The following is a 21,682-nucleotide window of genomic DNA, read 5'->3' on the forward strand; positions in this document are numbered from 1 at the left end:
TCAAATTCTAAAGTTAATGATTATTTGCAAAAATATTTTTTTATCAGTTTGAATATCAAATATGTTGTCTTTGTAGCATATTCAACTGAATATGGGTTGAAAATGATTTGCAAATCATTGTATTCCGTTTATATTTACATCTAACACAATTTCCCAACTCATATGGAAACAGGGTTTGTACATGAATTTATTACAAGGGATGGATCTTTTTCAGAGACTGAAAGCGAGAACGAGTTCCGGCCCTTGGATGAAAGGATAGATGAGTTTCATCCAAAGGCCACACGGACATTATTCATTGGGAATTTGGAGAAAACCACCACGTACCATGACCTGCTCAACATTTTTCAGCGCTTTGGAGAAATTGTGGTAAGTTTATATTCATTAGTTCTGTTCAGTTCAGTTTCAGTTTATTTGGAAGATGCATACGATACAAAGTAATGCATCACACAATTCCAGTTGTTTCATTACAGGACATCCAAAAAGGAGTAGTAATAAGCAGAGTTTATTTAATCCTACCCATGTTCATACCATAGCAATTTTATCCCATTTCCTTGTTCTCTGTAACAGAACAGTGAACAAATAAATAAATAATATACCATAGTAAGCATACAAATATTAAATAATTAATATTTGTCTCAATAAAAAGGTAAAAAAGGGTTCAAGATGTTCATCATAATTCTTGGTCTGTGTACTTTGTGAACATTTGTAGTTTGAACAGTCTCTTAAACTGAATCATATTGGTGCTTTGATTGATTTCTTTGCTTAATCCGTTCCATAATTTAATCCCACATGAATGAATGAATGAATGAATGAATGATCTTTATTGTCGTTGTGCATGTACAGGTACAGGTCCAACGAAATTTAGGTTGCTTCCCTGAGGTGCTTTGCATTTAAAAAAAAAACACAATATACAGAAACAACACAATATACACAATATGCAATATACAATATGGCCTAAGACCACTCTAAGAGGCAGTGTAAAAAAAACAAGACAATAAAAAGTATAAAGTGACTAGTACACTGACTAGAGAGGAGTAATGCTGGTTCCCAGTGTGCTGAGGGGGTGGGAGTCAGTATTTCCTACCTCCTATGCTGTGCAGGCTTTTTATTGTGGATTAAATATGTAAATAAATATGGTAAATATTGTCCATACTGATATACTAAAGGTTTTAAGTGTTGTACGAGCATACAAATGTTTTAAATGAGATTTTCCTCTAAGGTTATATTCCTCCTCTTTTGTTGAGAAGAATTGTTGTACATTCTTAGGTAGCAGGTTATAGTTTGCTTTGTACATCATTTTAGCTGTTTGCAAATGCACCAAATTGTTGAATTTCAATAATTGTGATTTAATAAATAAAGTGTTTGTATGTTCTCTATATCCAACATTATGTATTATTCTAATTGATCTTTTTTGTAACACAGTTAGTGAATGAAGCGCACATTTGTAGTTTCCCCATATTTCTGCACAGTAACTCAGATATGGTAACACTAGTGAGCCATAAAGAATATGAAGTGATTTTTGGTGTAGAACATGTTTTTCTTTATTCATTATTGATGTGTTTCTTGCTACTTTATGTTGTATATTTTTTACATGAGATTTCCAATTCATTTTATCATCTATTATTACACCCAAAAATGTGTTTTCTTTTACCTTTTCAATATATACACCGTCTATTTGTATTTGTGTTTGACTATTCTTCTACTGTTACCAAATAGCATCATTTTAGTCTTATTGAGATCCAAAGATAGTCTGTTTTTGTCAAACCATCTTTTTAATGTGTTCATTTCCTCTGTTATTATTTGTATTGTCTTCTGTGTGTTGTCTCCTGAACAACATGCTGTTGTTTCATCTGCAAATAACACTAAGTTGATTTGAATTTTGCACATTTGCACCACATACAATCACATAAAAAAAATTATGGATCTGCAAAAATTTTATTTGAGCAAGATTGGTTAAAAAAAACATGGCCTTTATCAAGCAAAAAAAAAATTTGCAGGTAAATGGCGGGCAACTAATTCATAAATCATTAAGCATTAGGTTGTGAGTTCAAACCCCGGCCGAGTCATAAAAAATGGGACCCATTACCTCCCTGCTTGGCACTCAGCATTAAGGGATGGAATTGGGGGTTAAATCACCAAAAATTATTCCCAGGCGTGGCCACCGCTGCCGCTCACTGCACCCCTCACCTCCCAGGGGGTGATCAGGGGTGATCGGTCAAATGCAGAGAATAATTTCGCCACACCTAGTGTGTGTGTGACAATCATTGGTACTTAAACTTAACTTTAAATTTGTTTAATCATTATAAAACATTTTTGCCACAACCCATAGGCCAGGGGTAGGGAACCTATGGCTCTGGAGCCAGATGTGGCTCTTTTGATGACTGCATCTGGCTCTCAGATAAAATCTTAGCTGACACTGCTTAACACGATAAGTAATGAATAATTCCGCTGGTAATCACAGTGTTAAAGGGGAACATTATCACCAGACCTATGTAAGCGTCAATATATACTTTGATGTTGCAGAAAAAAGACCATATATTTTTTTAACCGATTTCCGAACTCTAAATGGGTGAATTTTGGCGAATTAAACGCCTTTTTATTATTCGCTGACGTCACATCGGGAAGCAATCCGCCATTTTCTCAAACACCGAGTCAAATCAGCTCTGTTATTTTCCGTTTTTTCGACTGTTTTCCGTACCTTGGAGACATCATGCCTCGTCGGTGTGTTGTCGGAGGGTGTAACAACACGAACAGGGATGGATTCAAGTTGCACCAGTGGCCCAAAGATGCGAAAGTGGCAAGAAATTGGACGATTGTTCCGCACACTTTACCGACGAAAGCTATGCTACGACAGAGATGGCAAGAATGTGTGGATATCCTGCGACACTCAAAGCAGATGCATTTCCAACGATAAAGTCAAAGAAATCTGCCGCCAGACCCCCATTGAATCTGCCGCAGTGTGTGAGCAATTCAGGGACAAAGGACCTCGGTAGCACAGCAAGCAATGGCGGCAGTTTGTTCCCGCAGACGAGCGAGCTAAACCCCCTATCGACCCTAGCTTCCCTGGCCTGCTGACATCAACTCCAAAACTGGACAGATCAGCTTTCAGGAAAAGTGCGCGGATGAGAGTATGTCTACAGAATATATTAATTGATGAAAATTGGGCTGTCTGCACTCTCAAAGTGCATGTTGTTGCCAAATGTATTTCATATGCTGTAAACCTAGTTCATAGTTGTTAGTTTCCTTTAATGCCAAACAAACACATACCAGTCGTTGGTTAGAAGGCAATCGCCGAATTCGTCCTTGCTTTCTCCCGTGTCGCTGGCTGTCGTGTCGTTTTCGTCGGTTTCGCTTGCATACGGTTCAAACCGATATGGCTCAATAGCTTCAGTTTCTTCTTCAATTTCGTTTTCGCTACCTGCCTCCACACTACAACCATCCGTGTCAATACATGCGTAATCTGTTGAATCGCTTAAGCCGTTGAAATCCGAGTCTGAATCCGAGCTAATGTCGCTATAGCTTGCTGTTCTTTCCGCCATGTTTGTTTGTGTTGGCTTCACTATGTGACGTCACAGGAAAATGGACGGGTGTATATAACGATGGTTAAAATCAGGCACTTTGAAGCTTTTTTTAGGGATATTGCGTGATGGGTAAAATTTTGAAAAAAACTTCGAAAAATATAATAAGCCACTGGGAACTGATTTTTAATGGTTTTAACAATTCTGAAATTGTGATAATGTTCCCCTTTAAAAATAACGTTCAAATAATAAAACATTCTCATGCATTTTAATCTATTCAGCCGTTTTCTACCGCACCAGTTCAAGAAGTCGTATTTTAGTTATTATTGGTTAGCTTCAGAATAACAATGTTATTAAAAATAATAGAACACTTATCACACTCTAAAAATGTTGGTCTTATTTAAAAATGCACACATTTAGTTGTATTCATTGTTAAAAAAAATATCGTATGGCTCTCACGGAAATACATTTTAAAATATTTGGCTTTCATGGCTCTCTCAGCCAAAAAGGTTCCCGACCCCTGCCATAGGAGATGCCACAAATGCAGTTCACAGTCATCAGTCGAAATGAGGTCACCTAATTACTTCCAAGTTTGACAGGATGTTGCTTACTGATGATATATTTCTTTTTTGTAATGGTCACGAAGGATATCGACATTAAGAAAGTGAATGGAGCCCCACAATATGCCTTTCTACAATACTGTGACATTGCAAGTGTCTGCAAAGCCATAAAGAAGATGGATGGAGAGTACCTTGGAAACAATAGACTTAAGGTGAAAATTGTTCCATCAAAAATGGGTCTTGACACTACCTATCAACAGGCTAAGGCTATTAATAATGCACAAAACTTTTTTTGTAGTCTTATTTTGACAACAAATTGTTGTTTTTCAGCTGGGCTTTGGAAAGAGTATGCCGACAACTTGTGTCTGGCTTGATGGATTAGCATCAAACACGACCGAGCAGTTTCTTACCCGTCATTTCTGCCGCTATGGACATGTTGTCAAGGTAATTAAAGTGTATGCTGACTTTTTTGCAATGGTGTTGCAATTCTTTGCCTCCGGTGCACAAATTCATCGAAACCTCATCTTCTTTTGCAGGTTGTGTTTGATCGTATGAAAGGAATGGCCCTCATCCTGTATAACAACATTGAATATGCTCAAGCTGCTGTAAAAGACACAAAGGGATGGAAGATAGGAGGCACTAAAATAAAAGTAAGCCTGCCCTAAAAGTGTCTTGAGTGGCTGTAAAATCAACTACTAATATAACTTTATTTCGTTTTTTTAGGTGGACTTTGCAAACCAGGAGAGTCAGATGGCTTTCTACCGTTCAATGCAAGCATCTGGTCAAGACATTAGAGATTTTTATGATATTCTTTCTGAAAGAAGGTTTGTTTCCTTAACTCTATACCAGTGGTTCTTAACCTTGTTGGAGGTACCGAACCCCACCAGTTTCATATGCGCATTCACCGAACCCTTCTTTAGTGAAAAATAAAATGTTTTGTTTTTTTCCAAATTCAAGACAAAGTTATATGTTTTTGGTAACACTTTAGTATGGGGAACATATTCTAAGTAACAGAGACTTAATTTAGAGTTATTTGGATACTAGGGGAACATATTCTAAGTAACAAAGACTTAAAGGCCTACTGAAACCCACTACTACTGACCACGCAGTCTGATAGTTTATACATCAATGATGAATCAATCATCAATAACCCATTACTGGAGCAACGTCATCATCGTAATCGATGGACAGCCACAAGCAAGCAAGCAAGCATCAATGATGAAATCTTAACATTGCAAGACATGCCAATACGGCCGGGTTAACTTATAAAGTGCAATTTTAAATTTCCTGCGAAACTTCCGGTTGAAAACGTCTAGGTACGATGACGTATGCGCGTGACGTCGATGGTTGAAACGGAAGTATTGGGATGCCATTGTATCCAATACAAAAAGCTCAGTTTTCATCGCAAAATTCCACAGTATTCTGGACATCTGTGTTGGTGAATCTTTTGCAATTTGTTTAATGAACAATAGAGACTGGAAAGAAGAAAGCTGTAGGTGCGATCGGTGTATTAGCATCTGGCTACAGCAACACAACCAGGAGGACTTTGACTTGGATAGCAGACGCGCTATCCGACGCTAGCCGCCGACCGCATCGATGATCGGGTGAAGTCCTTCGTCGCTCCGTCGATCGCTGGAACGCAGGTGAGCTACGGTGTTGATGAGCAGATGAGGGTTGGCGTAGGTGGAGAGCTAATGTTTTTATCATAGCTCTGAAGAGGTCCGTAGCTAAGTTAGCTTCAATGGCGTCGTTAGCAACAGCATTGTTAAGCTTCGCCAGGCTGGAAAGCATTAACCGTGTAGTTACAGGTCCATGGTTTAATAGTATTGTTGATTTTCTGTCTATCCTTCCAGTCAGGGGTTTATTTCTTTTGTTTCTATCTGCAGTTAAGCCCGATGCTATCACGTTAGCTCCGTAGCTAAAGTGCTTCACCGATGTATTGTCGTGGAGATAAAAGTCACTGTGAATGTCCATTTCGTGTTCTCGACTCTCATTTTCAAGAGGATATAGTATCCGAGGTGGTTTAAAATACAAATCCGTGATCCACAATAGAAAAAGGAGAGCGTGTGGAATCCAATGAGCCCTTGTACCTAAGTTACGGTCAGAGCGAAAAAAATGCGTCCTGCACTGCACTCTAATACTTCACTCTCACGTTCCTCATCCACGAATCTTTCATCCTGGCTCAAATTAATGGGTTAATCTTCGCTTTCTCGGTCCCAATCGCTCTCGCTGCTGGTGTTAACAATGGGGAAATGTGAGGAGACTTTCAACTTGTGACGTCATGCTACTTCCGGTACAGGCAAGGCTTTTTTTTATCAGCGACCAAAAGTTGCGAACTTTATCGTCGTTGTTCTATACTAATACCTTACAGCAAAAATATGGCAATATCGCGAAATGATCAAGTATGACACATAGAATGGATCTGCTATCCCCGTTTAAATAAAACAATTTCATTTCAGTAGGTCTTTAATTTACAGTTATTTGGTTAGGGTTAGAGGGTTAGGGTCAGGGTTAGAGGGTTAGGGTTATAATAAGGCCATGCCGAATAAGGCATTAATAAGTACTTAATAATGACTAGTTAAGAGCCAATATGTTACTAATTTGCATTTCAATAAGCAACTAATTAATGGTGAATATGTTCCCCATACTAAAGTGTTACCATGTTTTTTTACTGGTGCACAAAATGAACCGTGCATGAACATCACCTTGTTCAAAGAACAAAACCAACACAGTGCATAAACTCACAACAAATTACACACCTGCAAATCAGTGTGACTTCTGCTGTTGCCGTATCCGTAATACGCCGATAGGGAGAAGTTTTTATTTACACGATGAGTCGGGTGTGTCTTGACCTCCGCCGAACCCCTGGGTTCCATCGAACCCAGGTTAAGAACCACTGGTCTATACGCTCTTCAAATGTCAGTCATTGTATTTAATATGCATTATTTTTCACTTTGCTTGGCAGGGATGATCGACGCTCTCAGTATGAGTTTCAAACAGAAAGACAATATTATGAAAATGTCCGCACACCGGGGACTTATGCTGAAGATCCTCGGCGTAAATACACAACCAGAAGTCGGGAGTTCTACACCGAATGGGATCCATATCAAGGAGATTACTACGATCCACAATACTATGAAGACACCAGGGAATATCGGGAATATAGAGCCGATCCTTATGAGCAAGATATTCGTAAATACAGTTATTTGCAACGGGAACGTGAGAGGGAGAGAGAGCGCTTTGAGACGGATCGTGGTCATGACCACGGGAGAAGAACCGTTGAACGGAGCCAAAGCCCAACGCTTGTTACTTCTCGTCGTCCCGCGAGCCCCACAGTATCACCTTCCCTCTCTGAAAGGATACCAAATGAATCGGACCGCCAAATATGTTGTCGATCTTCCGAAAGAAGTGGTAGCTGCAGTTCAGTCTCCCCGCCCAGATTTGAAAAACTTGAAAAGTTGCGCCCGGAACGTTACACTAAGACTGAGAAATTTGAAAAGGATCGTGTGTTTGAAGTTGAAATGGTGAACATTGTGGAAAAGGAGAAGCGGACTGGACGGAAAGATCGAGGGGACAAGGACAAAAGTGAAAGACAGCGACTTAAAAAGCTCAAAATTACTTCACCAATCATTCAAACATGTGATACGGAGCCTGAACTTGATAGACACACAAACCCTGACTTGACCCAGTCTTCTGTTCAAAGTAAAAATAGTAAAATTCCGAAAGATGGCTCAATTAAAGCCAAGTTAGATCTTCTGCCTTGTGTGGTGCAACTAACGCGTGTGAAGGAAAAAGAAGTCAAACTGGTTAGTCATGAAAAACAAGTATTGAGGGGCGGGAGTGACAGTCCTAGACTGGCATCACCTTCAGCTGACCAAAGAAGCCCTCTTTTTCGCACAGAGTCTTCAAAAGGGGATATCACTAAGCAAGCAAAGACAACAAGAGATAAAAGCATGCACAGTTTAGTGGAACATATTGATATGGATGTGAAAATAAAGTCTAAAAAACATGGAAAATCGGAAATTAGTTTTGACAGTGGCATTTCTATGGATTTTGATCGTTTAGCTGCAAGAAAAAGGCGGTTTGAAGACTCGGGCAAAAATGATCGACAGAAGAGAATTAGTGAGGATGACCTTGGTACATCTATACTTCATAAGCCTTGGAATAATAAAGACCCAGAGTTCGATAAGAATGTTTTCATAAAAAAGATGCTTAAAAAGGAGCATAACAGGGATAAATCTGTGCGGATATTTTCAATTAACAGTCCTAATGAGGGACAAGATTGTGAAAACAACTCCTTAAGCCGTTCTATTCAGCCAAAGTCCCAGCAAGCAGCACTCTCCAATGAACTTTCAGGGCGATTACACTATCCCTACTTAAAAATGGAATTATTGGGCTCAAAAAGTGAAAATAGCTCCAGTCTCGCAAAGACATCGAGTTATGGCACCCTTGATTTGGATGACGAGAGAGAGGTTATGTGTGAAAAGGAACAAAGTGGAAAGCATTGCAGAGAATCCGAAGATGAGGAACAGTTGGCGCACATTGGTCAGACTAATACTTTCACAAAACATACAGAGCAGAACCGATGGCTGCATGCCAAGCTGTGTGATCTGGACAAGCGTGACGTGAAGTATGACACTTCATCGAGCAATGAAGCTCAAGATTTTGGGACTGATTATCTCAAACATGATATGAAAAAATCAAACCAGGACATAAACAATGACGACTTCTCTCTGTGTAAAAGAAAAAGAAATGAGACTTTTGACTCGGAAATAGTTACTTCAAAAATAGAGCGACACTTTGGAACGTCCCAAAAGTTGGATGAGGAGATTTTAGAGCGTCTAACATCCACAGCAGTTGCTATTTCGTTAAAGAGGGAAGATGAAACTATCCAGATTTCTGCATCAGTCATAAACAAAGATAGAAAGTCTCCTATAATAAAAGAAGATATGTCAAACACACAGTCATTGAAAAATAGTTTGGGCCTGACAACTAGACATTTTCAGACATCTGGAACTGAGCAACCAAAGCTAAAGACCTCATTTCTTGGCTGCAGTGGGGACTCGGTGAACCATTGGGTAGGAAAGGTTTCGTCCGATTCTCCAAAAATGGAAATGACTTTCCCAAGTGAGCTTAGAAAACATGAAACCATTGGTAAATGCCTTGGTCAGGATTTAGAACCAGGAGAAGTACAGTCTGATTCAGATGATGATGGTGATAGAAAACGCATATCTCCCAAGTCCAGTCGTTCCTTGTCTTATATCCTCAGGGAGCGTGATGAAAGGATGACGGAGATGAAACTTTCTGGTTCATTAGAAAAGAATAAATTTTACTCCTTTGCATTAGATAAAACCATAACCCCTGATACAAAAGCACTCCTTGAAAGAGCAAAGACACTTTACTCTGCACGAGAAGACAACTGGTCCTTTCTCCCATCACGCTTTCCAACCACGCACAGCTACTCGGATAAAAATAAGGTAGAGTTAGCACCCCGTCCAATTCCTTCTTGGTATATGAAAAAGAAGAAAACCCGTGCAAATTCTGATGAAAACCTACATGACAAAAAAGAGGAACTTAAGCCTCACGACCAAGAACGTCAGGAATTGTTTGCCTCCCGCTTCCTTCATAGCTCGATCTTTGAACAGGATTCTCGTCGTTTGCAGCACCTTGAGCGTAAAGAGCAACATTCAGAAACTGGAGTTGAAAAGAATTGTACAAATCCAGTGGTTCCTGATGTACAGACTGAATCTGAAGATGGTGATGTTCCACGAGAGCCCATAGTACTATTCCGCAGTCGGTTTTTGGAGCTTCAACAGCAAAGAGACAAGGGCCATTGTCCACCTGAACATGAGAATAATTCAGTTGGGGCGGATATTAAACAGAATGTTGTGCCAGGTTGTGATGATTTGCTCTCTGATGAGAAGACTACTAATACAGAATCGAAGGTTGATGAAAAATCACTTAGTGCCCATGTGACCCCCACATCTGTTTCCCCATCTCTTCCATGCCCAAAAGAAACTCCTCTACCAGAAAATAATGTCACATCGCCCAATGATCAATATGTGCCATCTCAACAAGAACGTGTCGAGCCAGTTCTTGACGCCTCTCTATCTCCTCCTGTTCTCGAAATCTTGAAAGCGCTCACTCCTGAACTAACTATAAACCCTCCACTTTTACTTTCAGAGCCAGAAAATGAAGTAGAAACAAAAATAGAGTTAACTGTCCCAAAAGTAGAACTAGGGGAGAGTTTGACAATGAAACAGAATCATCTTGTGGAGGTTAAGCCTCTAACTCCCGGGAGTTGTGTAACTAGTTTAGAACGTGATAATGCAGATACCTCAGATACCTTCCTTGAGGATACAAAGGTGAAAAATGTATGTGATGAAAAGACTGAATCTAAAACAGAAACTCAGGAAACACATAATTTTGAAGAATCCAAGACAACAGAGATAGACATTGAAGTATGTATGCCAGAGCTGGAAGTTGAAAAACCAGTGACAAACCGAAGACAGCCAAAGAACAAAAGGGCAAAAACGCTGCCAATATTACGCACAACAAAACCTCCCCCAAAAGATAAACCCGCAACACGAAAGAGTGAACGTATTGATAGAGAGAAACTGAAAAGGAGCTCATCTTCCAGGGCGGAAGCCTCAAAAGGAGCAGTCGAATGTAAAACCACTTCAAAGTCATCAATGAATGCAACAGAATCTGAACAAAACATTGAGTCAACTTTGGTTCATGGCAGAACACGGCGAAGGAACGTGAGATCAGTATATGCCACTATACATGAAGGAGAACAGCCTGCTAAGGAGGCAGTTGAGCCATCACGAACAATGCGTAAACGTATTACTGACAAAGAACCAATACAGCAAGATGTTCAAATTCCAACTACCAATCCTAGAAGAGGACGGCCACCTAAAAGAGGTGTCAAACCAAAAGTTGACAATACATTACTAGTAAAAGTGGATCCGCAGAAAACGGAGGATAGCGCTCATGTTGGAGAGAACTCAACCACTCCGCAAGTTGTGAAATCATTTGAGGGATGGCGTTCTCCCAGGACTCAGAAAGTCCAGCAAACACAAGTGACTTCATCAACTCCAGTTAATAAAATAGTCGGTAGATTTGATAAACCGTCTGAGGGCACTACTGTAGAACAAACCACCATGACAAATGTTGATGAATCAGAGCTGAAACCAAAAGACTGTAATCCATTTGAAAAGTTACCAGAAAAAATTGACACAACATTGCAAACTCATAAAAAGGAAAAAGGTGCTGCCCCTTTATCTACTAATGGGAATATTGAGAACACAAGTATAACCCTCACAGAGAGCAAACACCCTGAAAATAGTGTAAAAATGAAAACACCAAGGTTGAAACGAAATACCAAGCAAGCCATTGAAGATAAGTCCCACACCCTAAGAAATCTTGAAATCCGTGTAAGCGTTGATGATGTTAAAGGTTTACTTCGGTCTGAGAATGAGGACTCTGAATCATTTGAAGCCAGCATTAAGAAAACCAAGACATTAGTAGAAAAGGAAGAATCAAAAACTATTTGCTTTCCAAAACAGTCAAAGGAGCCTGATATGCAAAACAATGAAGACGCTGTATCTGAAGCTGTGCTGCCAGCTTCCACGATCCTGGCACATCAAATGGAACTGGAACAGGCTGTTGAAAATATTGCCAAACTTACAGTAGAGCAAACTCCACGGCCTTACAAGGAGACTGCTACTGCTCAACCCCCCACATTACCTCCTGCAGTGTCGGAGCCACGAAGTGAGGTTGAAGAGGAAAAGCGAGCTAACCCTTCAAGTGAAACAGAACTTGCTGCTGCTATTGATTCCATCACAGCTGAAGAAGCATGTGCAGATGCAGATGCTTTCACTGCACCTCCGACTTTCACAGCCTTAATCCCCACACCTGATTCTTTGCTGTCTGCCTCTTCCAGTGAGATGATGGAACCTGAAACACACATGGTTATAAATAATATTCTTGCTGCCGACTCAGATGATGGTCTTTCAATGAGCAGTCCAAAGGGTCTAATGGCAGAATCTAAGATTACTGCGGATTCCCCATGCCCAGTTACACCTAAGAAAATTGGAAAGGTTAGAGCCAAATCCCCGAGAAAGTCAAGAACTCGTAAATGTGCCGTGAATAAGAAAGAAAAATCTGCTAAACAAAGAGTACATCCAGAGCCCTCCCCTCTGAAACTACCTGAGTCAATCCCGGAGGATCCAGAAATCATAAATTCCAAGGCAGCAGTTATTACAACAGGGACGACCGTAGCAGGATCTGTGGTCACGGCTGTTGCTACATGTAGACGTGATGTTGCAAGTGCTATATCATTAGGCACACCCAAGGAGGCAGAACAACCAGAAGTTGAACAGCCAGTTCCTAAAGAATCAGCTTTTCATTCAAATTCAAGCACCCTCTCTAATTGCAAAAAGCATTTGCAAGCAGCAGAACCATCTTCCTCTAGTCTTACCCCTGCACCTGCCCGTTTACAACCTGTGACCCAGTCAGGTGTACCCTTAATAAGACCTGCCAAAATGGCAATTTCGCCAAGCTGGCCTCAGAGAACTGAAGAAAGTAGAATCTTTATTGCCCCACCTTGCCACGTAACAGTGGCAACTTCTTCAGTATCAGCTTCCACTTCACTTGGACACTCTTCAATCAATCCTCCAATGCCTCCTGATACAAAGGCTTCTGATGTCAATCCGAGTTCCAGTACCTTAAGAAAAATTCTAATGGAACCCAAATATGTGTCTGCATCACACAGTAATTCTATACCCAGCACTACGGTGACATCTACTCTGTCAGATCCTTTACAGATGTCAGAAAATGAAAATCCCTCTGTTGCAATGGGTCCAAAGCATGTGGAGGAAAGATTCTCTTTACCCCCCCAGTCTATGCATCACAAACCTTCTCCACTGACTGAGTCCCAAAAGAATTGTGCTGAGAACACCCAACATACAGTCATTTCCCCAGCTACCTCAGTGATAAGTCGCATTCCGATACCTTACGATACAGACGAAACTCCACGCATTTCCCTTAGTAGCCGAAGCATGTGTCAGTTTTTGCCCAAACAAAAATTCAGAGCAAATTCAAATGAGAATAATCGGAACCGTGACCTGGATATGGTTAAAGAAGCAACTAGAGGACGATCTGTTGTGGAGACAACCCGCTCACTTCCTGGCCTTAGAGTAAATACATCAGAAGGTGTTGTTGTTCTAAGTTATTCAGGACAGAAGACCGAAGTACCCCACAGAATGAGAGCCAAAATAAGTCAAATTCCTCAAGCCAATGCTGGGGACATTGAGTTTCAGCAATCTGTGCCTAAATCGCACACAAAGCAAGATTCCGTTGTTGCATCGTCCCAGACACCCAACATAAAATTGTCTCTAAGTCCATCTGCTTATGGGCACACCAGTGTTCTTTCTAGCAGCCAGTATCACAACGCTCAACCTGTCATTTCCTGCACCAAGCAGGACAGTCGAAGATATGACAAGCCTGAAGTTTCATATCATACAACATCGCCGGGCAGTGTGGTTAAAATGTTTCCACAGCCCGTTTCTTCTCCTCAAGTCTTGGTGTACAACCAGGCTTTGATACAAAAACAGCATGGAAATAGACTAGGAACAGAAACCCTTTCAAAAAGGCTAGATGTTGGCAAATCTGTCCAACAGTCTAACCTAAGCCCCATCAAAAGCCCTCATCATTCCTCATTTTCTGGATCACGTAGTAACTCCAGCCCTGCCACACCAACTGATCGCGCAGCTCTACATTTGAAACAAGATCCCCAGTCCCCACAAACTGTTCACTCCCCCTCACCTTTTGGCAAACCCTGTACTCCTGGCAGTTCACCGGGAACCTCGGTCGTCATGGGTCATGGCATGTCAATACCTGCTTATAGTGCCACTGTACAACATCCGCACTCAGAACAGTCTTCTGTCATAATGCAACCTCAAAGTGTCACCCAGTGTGTGACCAACGAAGCCAGGATGAATGCGACGCCTATGTCTGCTATAAATTATGGAAGACGAAGTAATTCTCTCTCTTCTCCTCTGCAACACTCGGGCATCTCTCAGTCTGTTGTCATCAGGCAGTCTCATTCAGCTTCCCAAGGGTCATTGTCAAGTGGTGGTGTAAATGAGGAAGACTCCAGACCGTTTAACCAAGACCTTAGCAGACCCTCAGTACCACAGCTTCAATCAGATGGCGTAATGCTTCACAGTGATCGCAGGGGCCACCATCAAAGCTTATGTATGGACCAGTATAGAGACATGCACCAGCGCATCATCACACATCAGCAACTCGGAGAGCAGGCCGGTGTTGAAACAAGACACGCTTCAGATCCTGGGACAACGTCATCAAGCAACATTACGGGCCCTTCTCAGGGTCTTGTAGTGAGGAAAAGCAGTGAAATTTCAAGAAAAGAAGCCCACAAACCACTGGAAGGACAGCTGATCCATTCGCCTACCAATGAAAGTAGAATCAGGGCAGTCCACACATCAAGTCCTGTAATGGTGTCTCCTCACCCTCACGGCATCCAGCTGGTGCATCATGGGAGTGCTGCCTCATTTCCCGTGTATCATGACACACGGGGCTTCCCTCCGCAGTTAACTGGACATTCTTCATCAGTACACAGCCTGGTAAACCAAAGCTGCACATCTTCACAGGTATGCTTTTATTCATGACTAAGCACATTTGTAGAATACGCTTACCTTATCATGTATCTTTATTCTGATCTATTTCCTCATTTTCAAATATCAGATTCCTCTGGATCATGAACTGGGTCATAGGCGGAAAATGTCCCAGTCGTTTGTGGGAGTTGGCGACGTCAAGCCCGAGAGTCCCCACCTCCGCCGTTCTACCTCTTCTGACATCCCTCACATGTCCCGTATACCACGGGAGGGAGTGTCGCCCTCCTACCAGTCTCCTATGAAGACTCCCATAGGCCTGAATCACAAACCGGAGCTATCGCCACAGAAAAGCCCTCCAGGTTTCTTGACAACACCACTGCCTGTGGTGCCCACATCGAGTTCACTTCAGCCGCGGCCTGATGCCAAGACGGAACGTTCCGGGCATCGCTCCATTGACATGGTCCAGCTTTTGACGGTAGGAATAATACATAGTGGAACCATTACTAGCCGTAATATGTTTTGGGACATCGGTTGACCAATTTTCCTTTTTACTAATTGAATCTTTGTTAACCGTGTACACTATTTTATGGCACACATTCAAATTTGCACGTGTAAAACTATTGTTAATAATAACAAAAACAAAATATGTATGTTCTTGTAAATTTGTGAACCTGCATCAAAGGTGATTAGTAGTAAAAAAACTAATTACAGAAAGAAACACCCCCGAGCAATGTGGTGTTCTGTTTATCCATCCTAAACATGCATAGGTATTCATGCATATTAACCCCTTCATGAACTGTTGGACGCAATCTATAGTGCACATTTTTTGTTGGTAAACGAGAGAAAATGAGAGATTATCATCACACTTCAACATTTCAGTCATGCAAATGCTGCTTCTTTGCTAGGACTGCATTGCCAATGAGAATATGTTCCTGGATAAAGAAATAACGGTTAATCGATGTATAAATATGTGTAAGCCTAGGAGTCAGGATGCAGGTGTGTTGCTAAATGTTTGTACAATACATTACCCAGAAAGCTAAGCGCTGCAGACAGGAACAGGAAAGGAACAGCAATGAAGAGTTGACATGTTGTTAGACGTTGCTGCTCCTGCTTTGTCTACACCAGGGGTCGGCAACCCAAAATGTTGAAAGAGCCATATTGGACCAAAAATACAAAAACAAATCTGTCTGGAGCCGCAAAGAATTTAAAGCCATATTACGTACAGATAGTGTGTCATAGAATTAAGAGGACTTAAAGGAAACTAAATGGCCTCAAATATAGCTACAAATGAGGCATAATGATGCAATATGTACATATAGCTAGCCTAAATAGCATGTTAGCATCGATTAGCTCGCAGTCATGCAGTGACCAAATATGTCTGATTAGCACTCCACACAAGTCAATAACATCAACAAAACTCACCTTTCATGCACAACCTTAAAAGTTTGGTGGACAAAATGAGACAGAAAAAGAGGTGGCATAAAACACGTCCTAGAAAATCGGAGAAAGTTATACATGTAAACAAACTACGGTGAGTTCAAGGACCGCCAAAATTAGTAGGACAAAACGGCGCTCGCCAAATACTCGAATCAGTGAAGCATGTTTAATATAAACAGTGTGCTTTGTAACAATTAGGGAGGTTTGTGTCATGTTTGTCCTCCTACAGAAACCATATTAAAACAAAAATAGATTTTTTTTCCCCCTCATCTTTTTCCATTTTTCATACATTTTTTGAAAAAGCTCCAAAGAGCCACTAGGGCGGCGCTAAAGAGCCGCATGCGGCTCTAGAGCCGCGGGTTGCCGACCCCTGGTCTACACAATAAATACGCGGAAATGACGCTAATGACCAAAAATGGGAATTGCACAAAGTTGCAAGGCCACACCTAATTTGCGGTGATTGGTTGTATTTGCGTGGTTGGTGCGATCGCCACTTATTATACTGATTATTACAAAAATATCGATTTTTATGTCTGCTTTTATTTTTGATTCTTAAATAATTTTCCAAAAGCTGGTCTTAAAAACACAAGTCGTCTTATATTCAGTTTCGCCTTATATTTGTGCCAGTGTGATATGTTCCCCGAGAAACCTGTGACTTTAGGGCACAGGTGTCAAACTCGAGGCCCGGAGGCCAGATGTGGCCCACCACTTCATTTTATTTGGCCTTCGAAAGCCTGTAAATGATATGTATCAATAAAGTACTGTTGCTTTTCTAACTAAATGTTTTCTTACTTAAAAAATAGATGCACTCCATGTAATCGCAAATTATTTTAACTTTCCATATTTTTCGGACTATAAGTCGCTGTTTTTTTCATAGTTTGGCCGGGCTCCAGTGCGATTTATATGTTTTTTTCCTTCTTTATTATGCATTTTCGGCAGGTGCGACTTATACTCCGGTGCGACTTATACTCCGAAAAATACGGTAAATATTGGCTAATCATGCAAAAATGTATTATCAAACATTCAAACCATTTTAAAATAGAAATAAATACTACTAATAATGATTTCAAAGCAAGTTATCCATCAAATTGTGCCACGTAAAAGTAGCAATAGATTTCATGGTAAAATTGTGAAATATTTTGTGGTTTTTAAAGCATTTTTTTCTAAGTGGAAAAAAACAGTACCGTATTTTTCGGACTATAAATCGCACTGGAGTATAAGTCGCACCTGCCGAAAATGCATAATAAAGAAGGAAAAAAACATATATAAGTCGCACTGGAGCCCGTCCAAACTATGAAAGAAACTGCGACTTATAGTCCGAAAAATACGGTACTTTTTTTTACTGTAATAAACTCTGGTGCCATTTTTGGCATTTACAGTAATACGCCAAAAAATCTACAGTTGCCAAAAAAAAGACACAAACTTGCAGCTCAGGTGCCAAAATGTTACTGTAAAATTGCAGGTTTTTTTACAACTGTGAATTTTACAGCAGAATTCTGGCAACTGAGCTGCCTTTTTTTCAACCATAAAAACAGCAGTACTGTTTTTTTATATTTACAGCAATATACCCTCAATTTGAAACTAAAGAGGAGAAATATAACCTTAGAGGAAAAAATTATTTAAAACATTTATATGCACTTGGAACTTTTAGCATATCAGTATGTGGAATTCAATTATGGAATGGATTAAGTAAAGAAGTTAAAAATGGTACTGATATGATCCAGTTTAAGAGGTTGTTCAAAATAATAGTGCTTACAGAGTACAAAGAAGAAGAATTATGAGAAATACTTTCAACCTTATTGAAAATAAGATATTCTTCATCTCAGTATGTTAATAATGACTGAATTAATTAATTAATTACATATTACAAAACTGTTGTATACTAATTCATAGATGTTATTTTATTATGTAAAAAGGTCAGTAAATGATTCTATATATTTGTAAATGCTTTGAAGTGGGGAAAGGGGTAGGATTAAATAAGCTTGGCTTCTTCCTACTCCTTTTCGGGCATGATGTAAAATGAAATGATATGAAATTGTGTGATGTATTATGATGTAAGTGTGTTCATGTTCGAAATAAACTAAAGAAAGAAAGAAAAAAAATTATTGCAACTTACCATATTTTAAAAAATATTAGTTTTTAGATAATCTACCAAAAAAATGCATTAAAAAAATTGTGTAAAACTATTATTCAGTATTAGAAGTGGCCCTATGGGGCCAAACATAACTGCGATGTGGCCCTCAGTGAAAACCACTTACACATTTGCTTTAGGGACATTGAATTTGATAGATTCTACTTGAATGAAGGATATAAAGAAGTTTAAAGAGTATAATAACAAGTCAAATGTGTGTTGTTTGTACAGACGTACCCCATCATGTGGCAGGGTCTCTTGGCACTGAAGAACGACCAGGCTGCCGTCCAGTTGCATTTTGTCTCTGGCAACACTCTACTGGCTCAACGCTCACTGCCGCCTCCAGAGGGAGGTTCTCTTCTTCGCATTGTCCAGAGGATGAGGCTGGAAGCCTCTCAACTGGACAGTGTGGCGCGTCGACTGACGGTAAGGCTCCGTGATGTCAGAAGGATGGGTAGACCGAGCGCCGCCGTTCAACTGTATTGATGGAACATATATGGCAGGTGGACAACGACTACTGTCTGCTGCTGGCTTTGCCGTGTGGACGAGACCAGGATGATGTCCTCAGTCAAACGCAGGCCCTGAAAAGCGGCTTCATCACCTATCTGCAAGCCAAACAGGCAGCTGGCATCATCAATGTGCCCAATCCTGGATCCAATCAGGTCTGTGCGCACATAAACATCACAGCACTGCTCTGTAACACTGGATCACTTCTTTTTTTGTCGATAAAAAAATGATTATTAATCAATAAAATACGATCTGTATTGAATTGTACAAGCGATTTTAGGACAATTCCTAACTATCATAGAAGTGAAAATACAAACCCCGTTTCCATATGAGTTGGGAAATTGTGTTAGATGTAAATATAAATGGAATACAATGATTTGCAAATCCTTTTCAACCCATATTCAATTGAATGCACTACAAAGACAAGATATTTGATGTTCAAACTCATAAACTTTATTTTTTTTTTGCAAATAATAATTAACTTAGAATTTCATGGCTGCAACACGTGCCAAAGTAGTTGGGAAAAGGCATGTTCACCACTGTGTTACATGGCCTTTCCTTTTAACAACACTTTTTAAGCTTCTCAGGTGGAATTCTTTCCCATTCTTGCTTGATGTACAGCTTAAGTTGTTCAACAGTCCGGGGGTCTCCGTTGTGGTATTTTAGGCTTCATAATGCGCCACACATTTTCAATGGGAGACAGGTCTGGACTACAGGCAGGCCAGTCTAGTACCTGCACTCTTTTACTATGAAGCCACGTTGATGTAACACGTGGCTTGACATTGTCTTGCTGAAATAAGCAGCGGCGTCCATGGTAATGTTGCTTGGATGGCAACATATGTTGCTCCAAAACCTGTATGTACCTTTCAGCATTAATGGCGCCTTCACAGATGTGTAAGTTACCCATGTCTTGGGCACTAATACACCCCCATACCATCACAGATGCTGGCTTTTCAACTTTGCCCCTATAACAATCCGGATGGTTCTTTTCCTCTTTGGTCCGGAGGACACGACGTCCGCAGTTTCCAAAAACAATTTTAAATGTGGACTCGTCAGACCACAGAACACTTTTCCACTTTGTATCAGTCAATCTTAGATGAGCTCAGGCCCAGCGAAGCCGACGGCGTTTCTGGGTGTTGTTGATAAACGGTTTTCGCCTTGCATAGGAGAGTTTTAACTTGCACTTACAGATGTAGCGACCAACTGTAGTTACTGACAGTGGGTTTGTGAAGTGTTCCTGAGCCCATGTGGTGATATCCTTTACACACTGATGTCGCTTGTTGATGCAGTACAGCCTGAGGGATCGAAGGTCACGGGCTTAGCTGCTTACGTGCAGTGATTTCTCCAGATTCTCTGAACCCTTTGATGATATTACGGACCGTAGATGGTGAAATCCCTAAATTGAGAAAGGTTTTTCTTAAACTGTTCAACAATTTGCTCACGCATTTGTTGACAAAGTGGTGACCCTCGCCCCATCCTTGTTTGTGAATGACTGAGCATTTCATGGAATCTACTTTTACACCCAATCATGGCACCCACCTGTTCCCAATTAGCCTGCACACCTGTGGGATGTTCCAAATAAGTGTTTGATGAGCATTCCTCAACTGTATCAGTATTTATTGCCACCTTCCCCAACGTCCCCAAGGTTTATCAGTTTGAACATCAAATATGTTGTCTTTGTAGCATATTCAACTGAATATGGGTTGAAAATGATTTGCAAATCATTGTATTCCGTTTATATTTACATCTAACACAATTTCCCAACTCATATGGAAACGGGGTTTGTAATTGCTGCTTGGCAAAAAATATTTTCACCCAATTAGGTAAAATTACATAATCTCCCATGAAAAACACAGTCTTAACTAAACTAAAGTACGATGTGTTATGGTTCCTTCTTTCTGTTGTACCTATGAAAAAAAGATTGTTTGTATTTCTTCCCCCTTGTCGATATTTTCATGTTTGTGCCCCCAGCCGGCCTACGTGGTGCAGATCTTCCCACCGTGCGACTTCTCCGAGATCCACCTGTCCCGCCTGGCCCCAGACCTTCTCAACAGCATCTCCAGTATTTCACCTCATCTCATGATCGTCATCGCCTCCGTTTGATTACCTCTTTTTTTTCTCTCTCTTCTCTCTCTCTCTGCGTTTTCCACAACACCAGCCGTCTTGGACTTGTCCACTTTTGTAAAACTGGAATTGCCTCATATTTTCTATGACTTTTTTGAAAACTCTCAACTAAGCATTTAAATCCGTTCTGGTGTGTTGGGTCACTTCACCAAGTCCTTAATTCACCAGATGGTGTTGAGGTCCACGTGCAGCGCAGGACTTGACGAGGCCGTCTCTGCTCCGAAACGTCGCTATTTCTTCTTGTGCAAAGCGTTTTTTTTTTTCCTTTTTCCTCCTTCTTAGAAGTGTTTTTGTTTTTTTATAGAGAGGTAAGAGGAGTCATTGCACTATGTAAAAGAAAAATAATGTGAAGTGTGTACAGATTTGAGTGTCACGTTATGGTAGGAGGAAAGATGAAAAATCATTTCAGCTCACTTAGTCAGCTGTTTTTTTGTTTTTTTTTGTTTTTTTTCAACACTCCAAGAGCTCCCTGCCTTTTGGCGGGTGGGTGGTCTTTAACCTTGTACAGTTTACAATCAAAACCTCGACGAGGGGACTGTATTAATGAATATCAGTTTGCAGCATCTTATCGTTTTCAGTGCAAATGTAAATACGATCAAATATTTAAAAAGTCTGAGACCAATTTATTGTTTGAATTATTCATGTTTGCTTTCTTTCAAAGGTGTTGACAGATATTTTCTAAATTATGTGCCAAAATGTTTGTGCTCACAGACAATTTTAATATGTGACTTTGCATTTTGCCTCTTGCAGGGCACACTTCATTCC

The 21,682-nt window shown here is 40.5% G+C and overlaps 1 protein-coding gene across 1 annotated transcript in view; it reads left to right on the forward strand.

The window, feature by feature from the left end:
- The window catches only part of spen (spen family transcriptional repressor), a 71,347-nt gene extending 49,980 nt beyond the window's left edge, over positions 1-21,367 (forward strand). Inside the window, exons 6-15 of the mRNA XM_061974993.1 lie at positions 215-366; positions 4,165-4,290; positions 4,409-4,522; positions 4,615-4,728; positions 4,802-4,902; positions 7,044-14,754; positions 14,849-15,193; positions 18,518-18,712; positions 18,790-18,948; positions 20,765-21,367. Coding sequence (XP_061830977.1) covers positions 215-366; positions 4,165-4,290; positions 4,409-4,522; positions 4,615-4,728; positions 4,802-4,902; positions 7,044-14,754; positions 14,849-15,193; positions 18,518-18,712; positions 18,790-18,948; positions 20,765-20,896 — 9,149 coding nt within the window. The 3' untranslated portion in view covers positions 20,897-21,367. The remainder of the gene's footprint in view (positions 1-214; positions 367-4,164; positions 4,291-4,408; positions 4,523-4,614; positions 4,729-4,801; positions 4,903-7,043; positions 14,755-14,848; positions 15,194-18,517; positions 18,713-18,789; positions 18,949-20,764) is intronic.
- Positions 21,368-21,682: the final 315 nt, after the last annotated feature.

This window comes from Nerophis lumbriciformis, linkage group LG01 (assembly GCF_033978685.3).
Source record: "Nerophis lumbriciformis linkage group LG01, RoL_Nlum_v2.1, whole genome shotgun sequence".
NCBI classification, from domain to species: Eukaryota; Metazoa; Chordata; class Actinopteri; order Syngnathiformes; family Syngnathidae; genus Nerophis; species Nerophis lumbriciformis.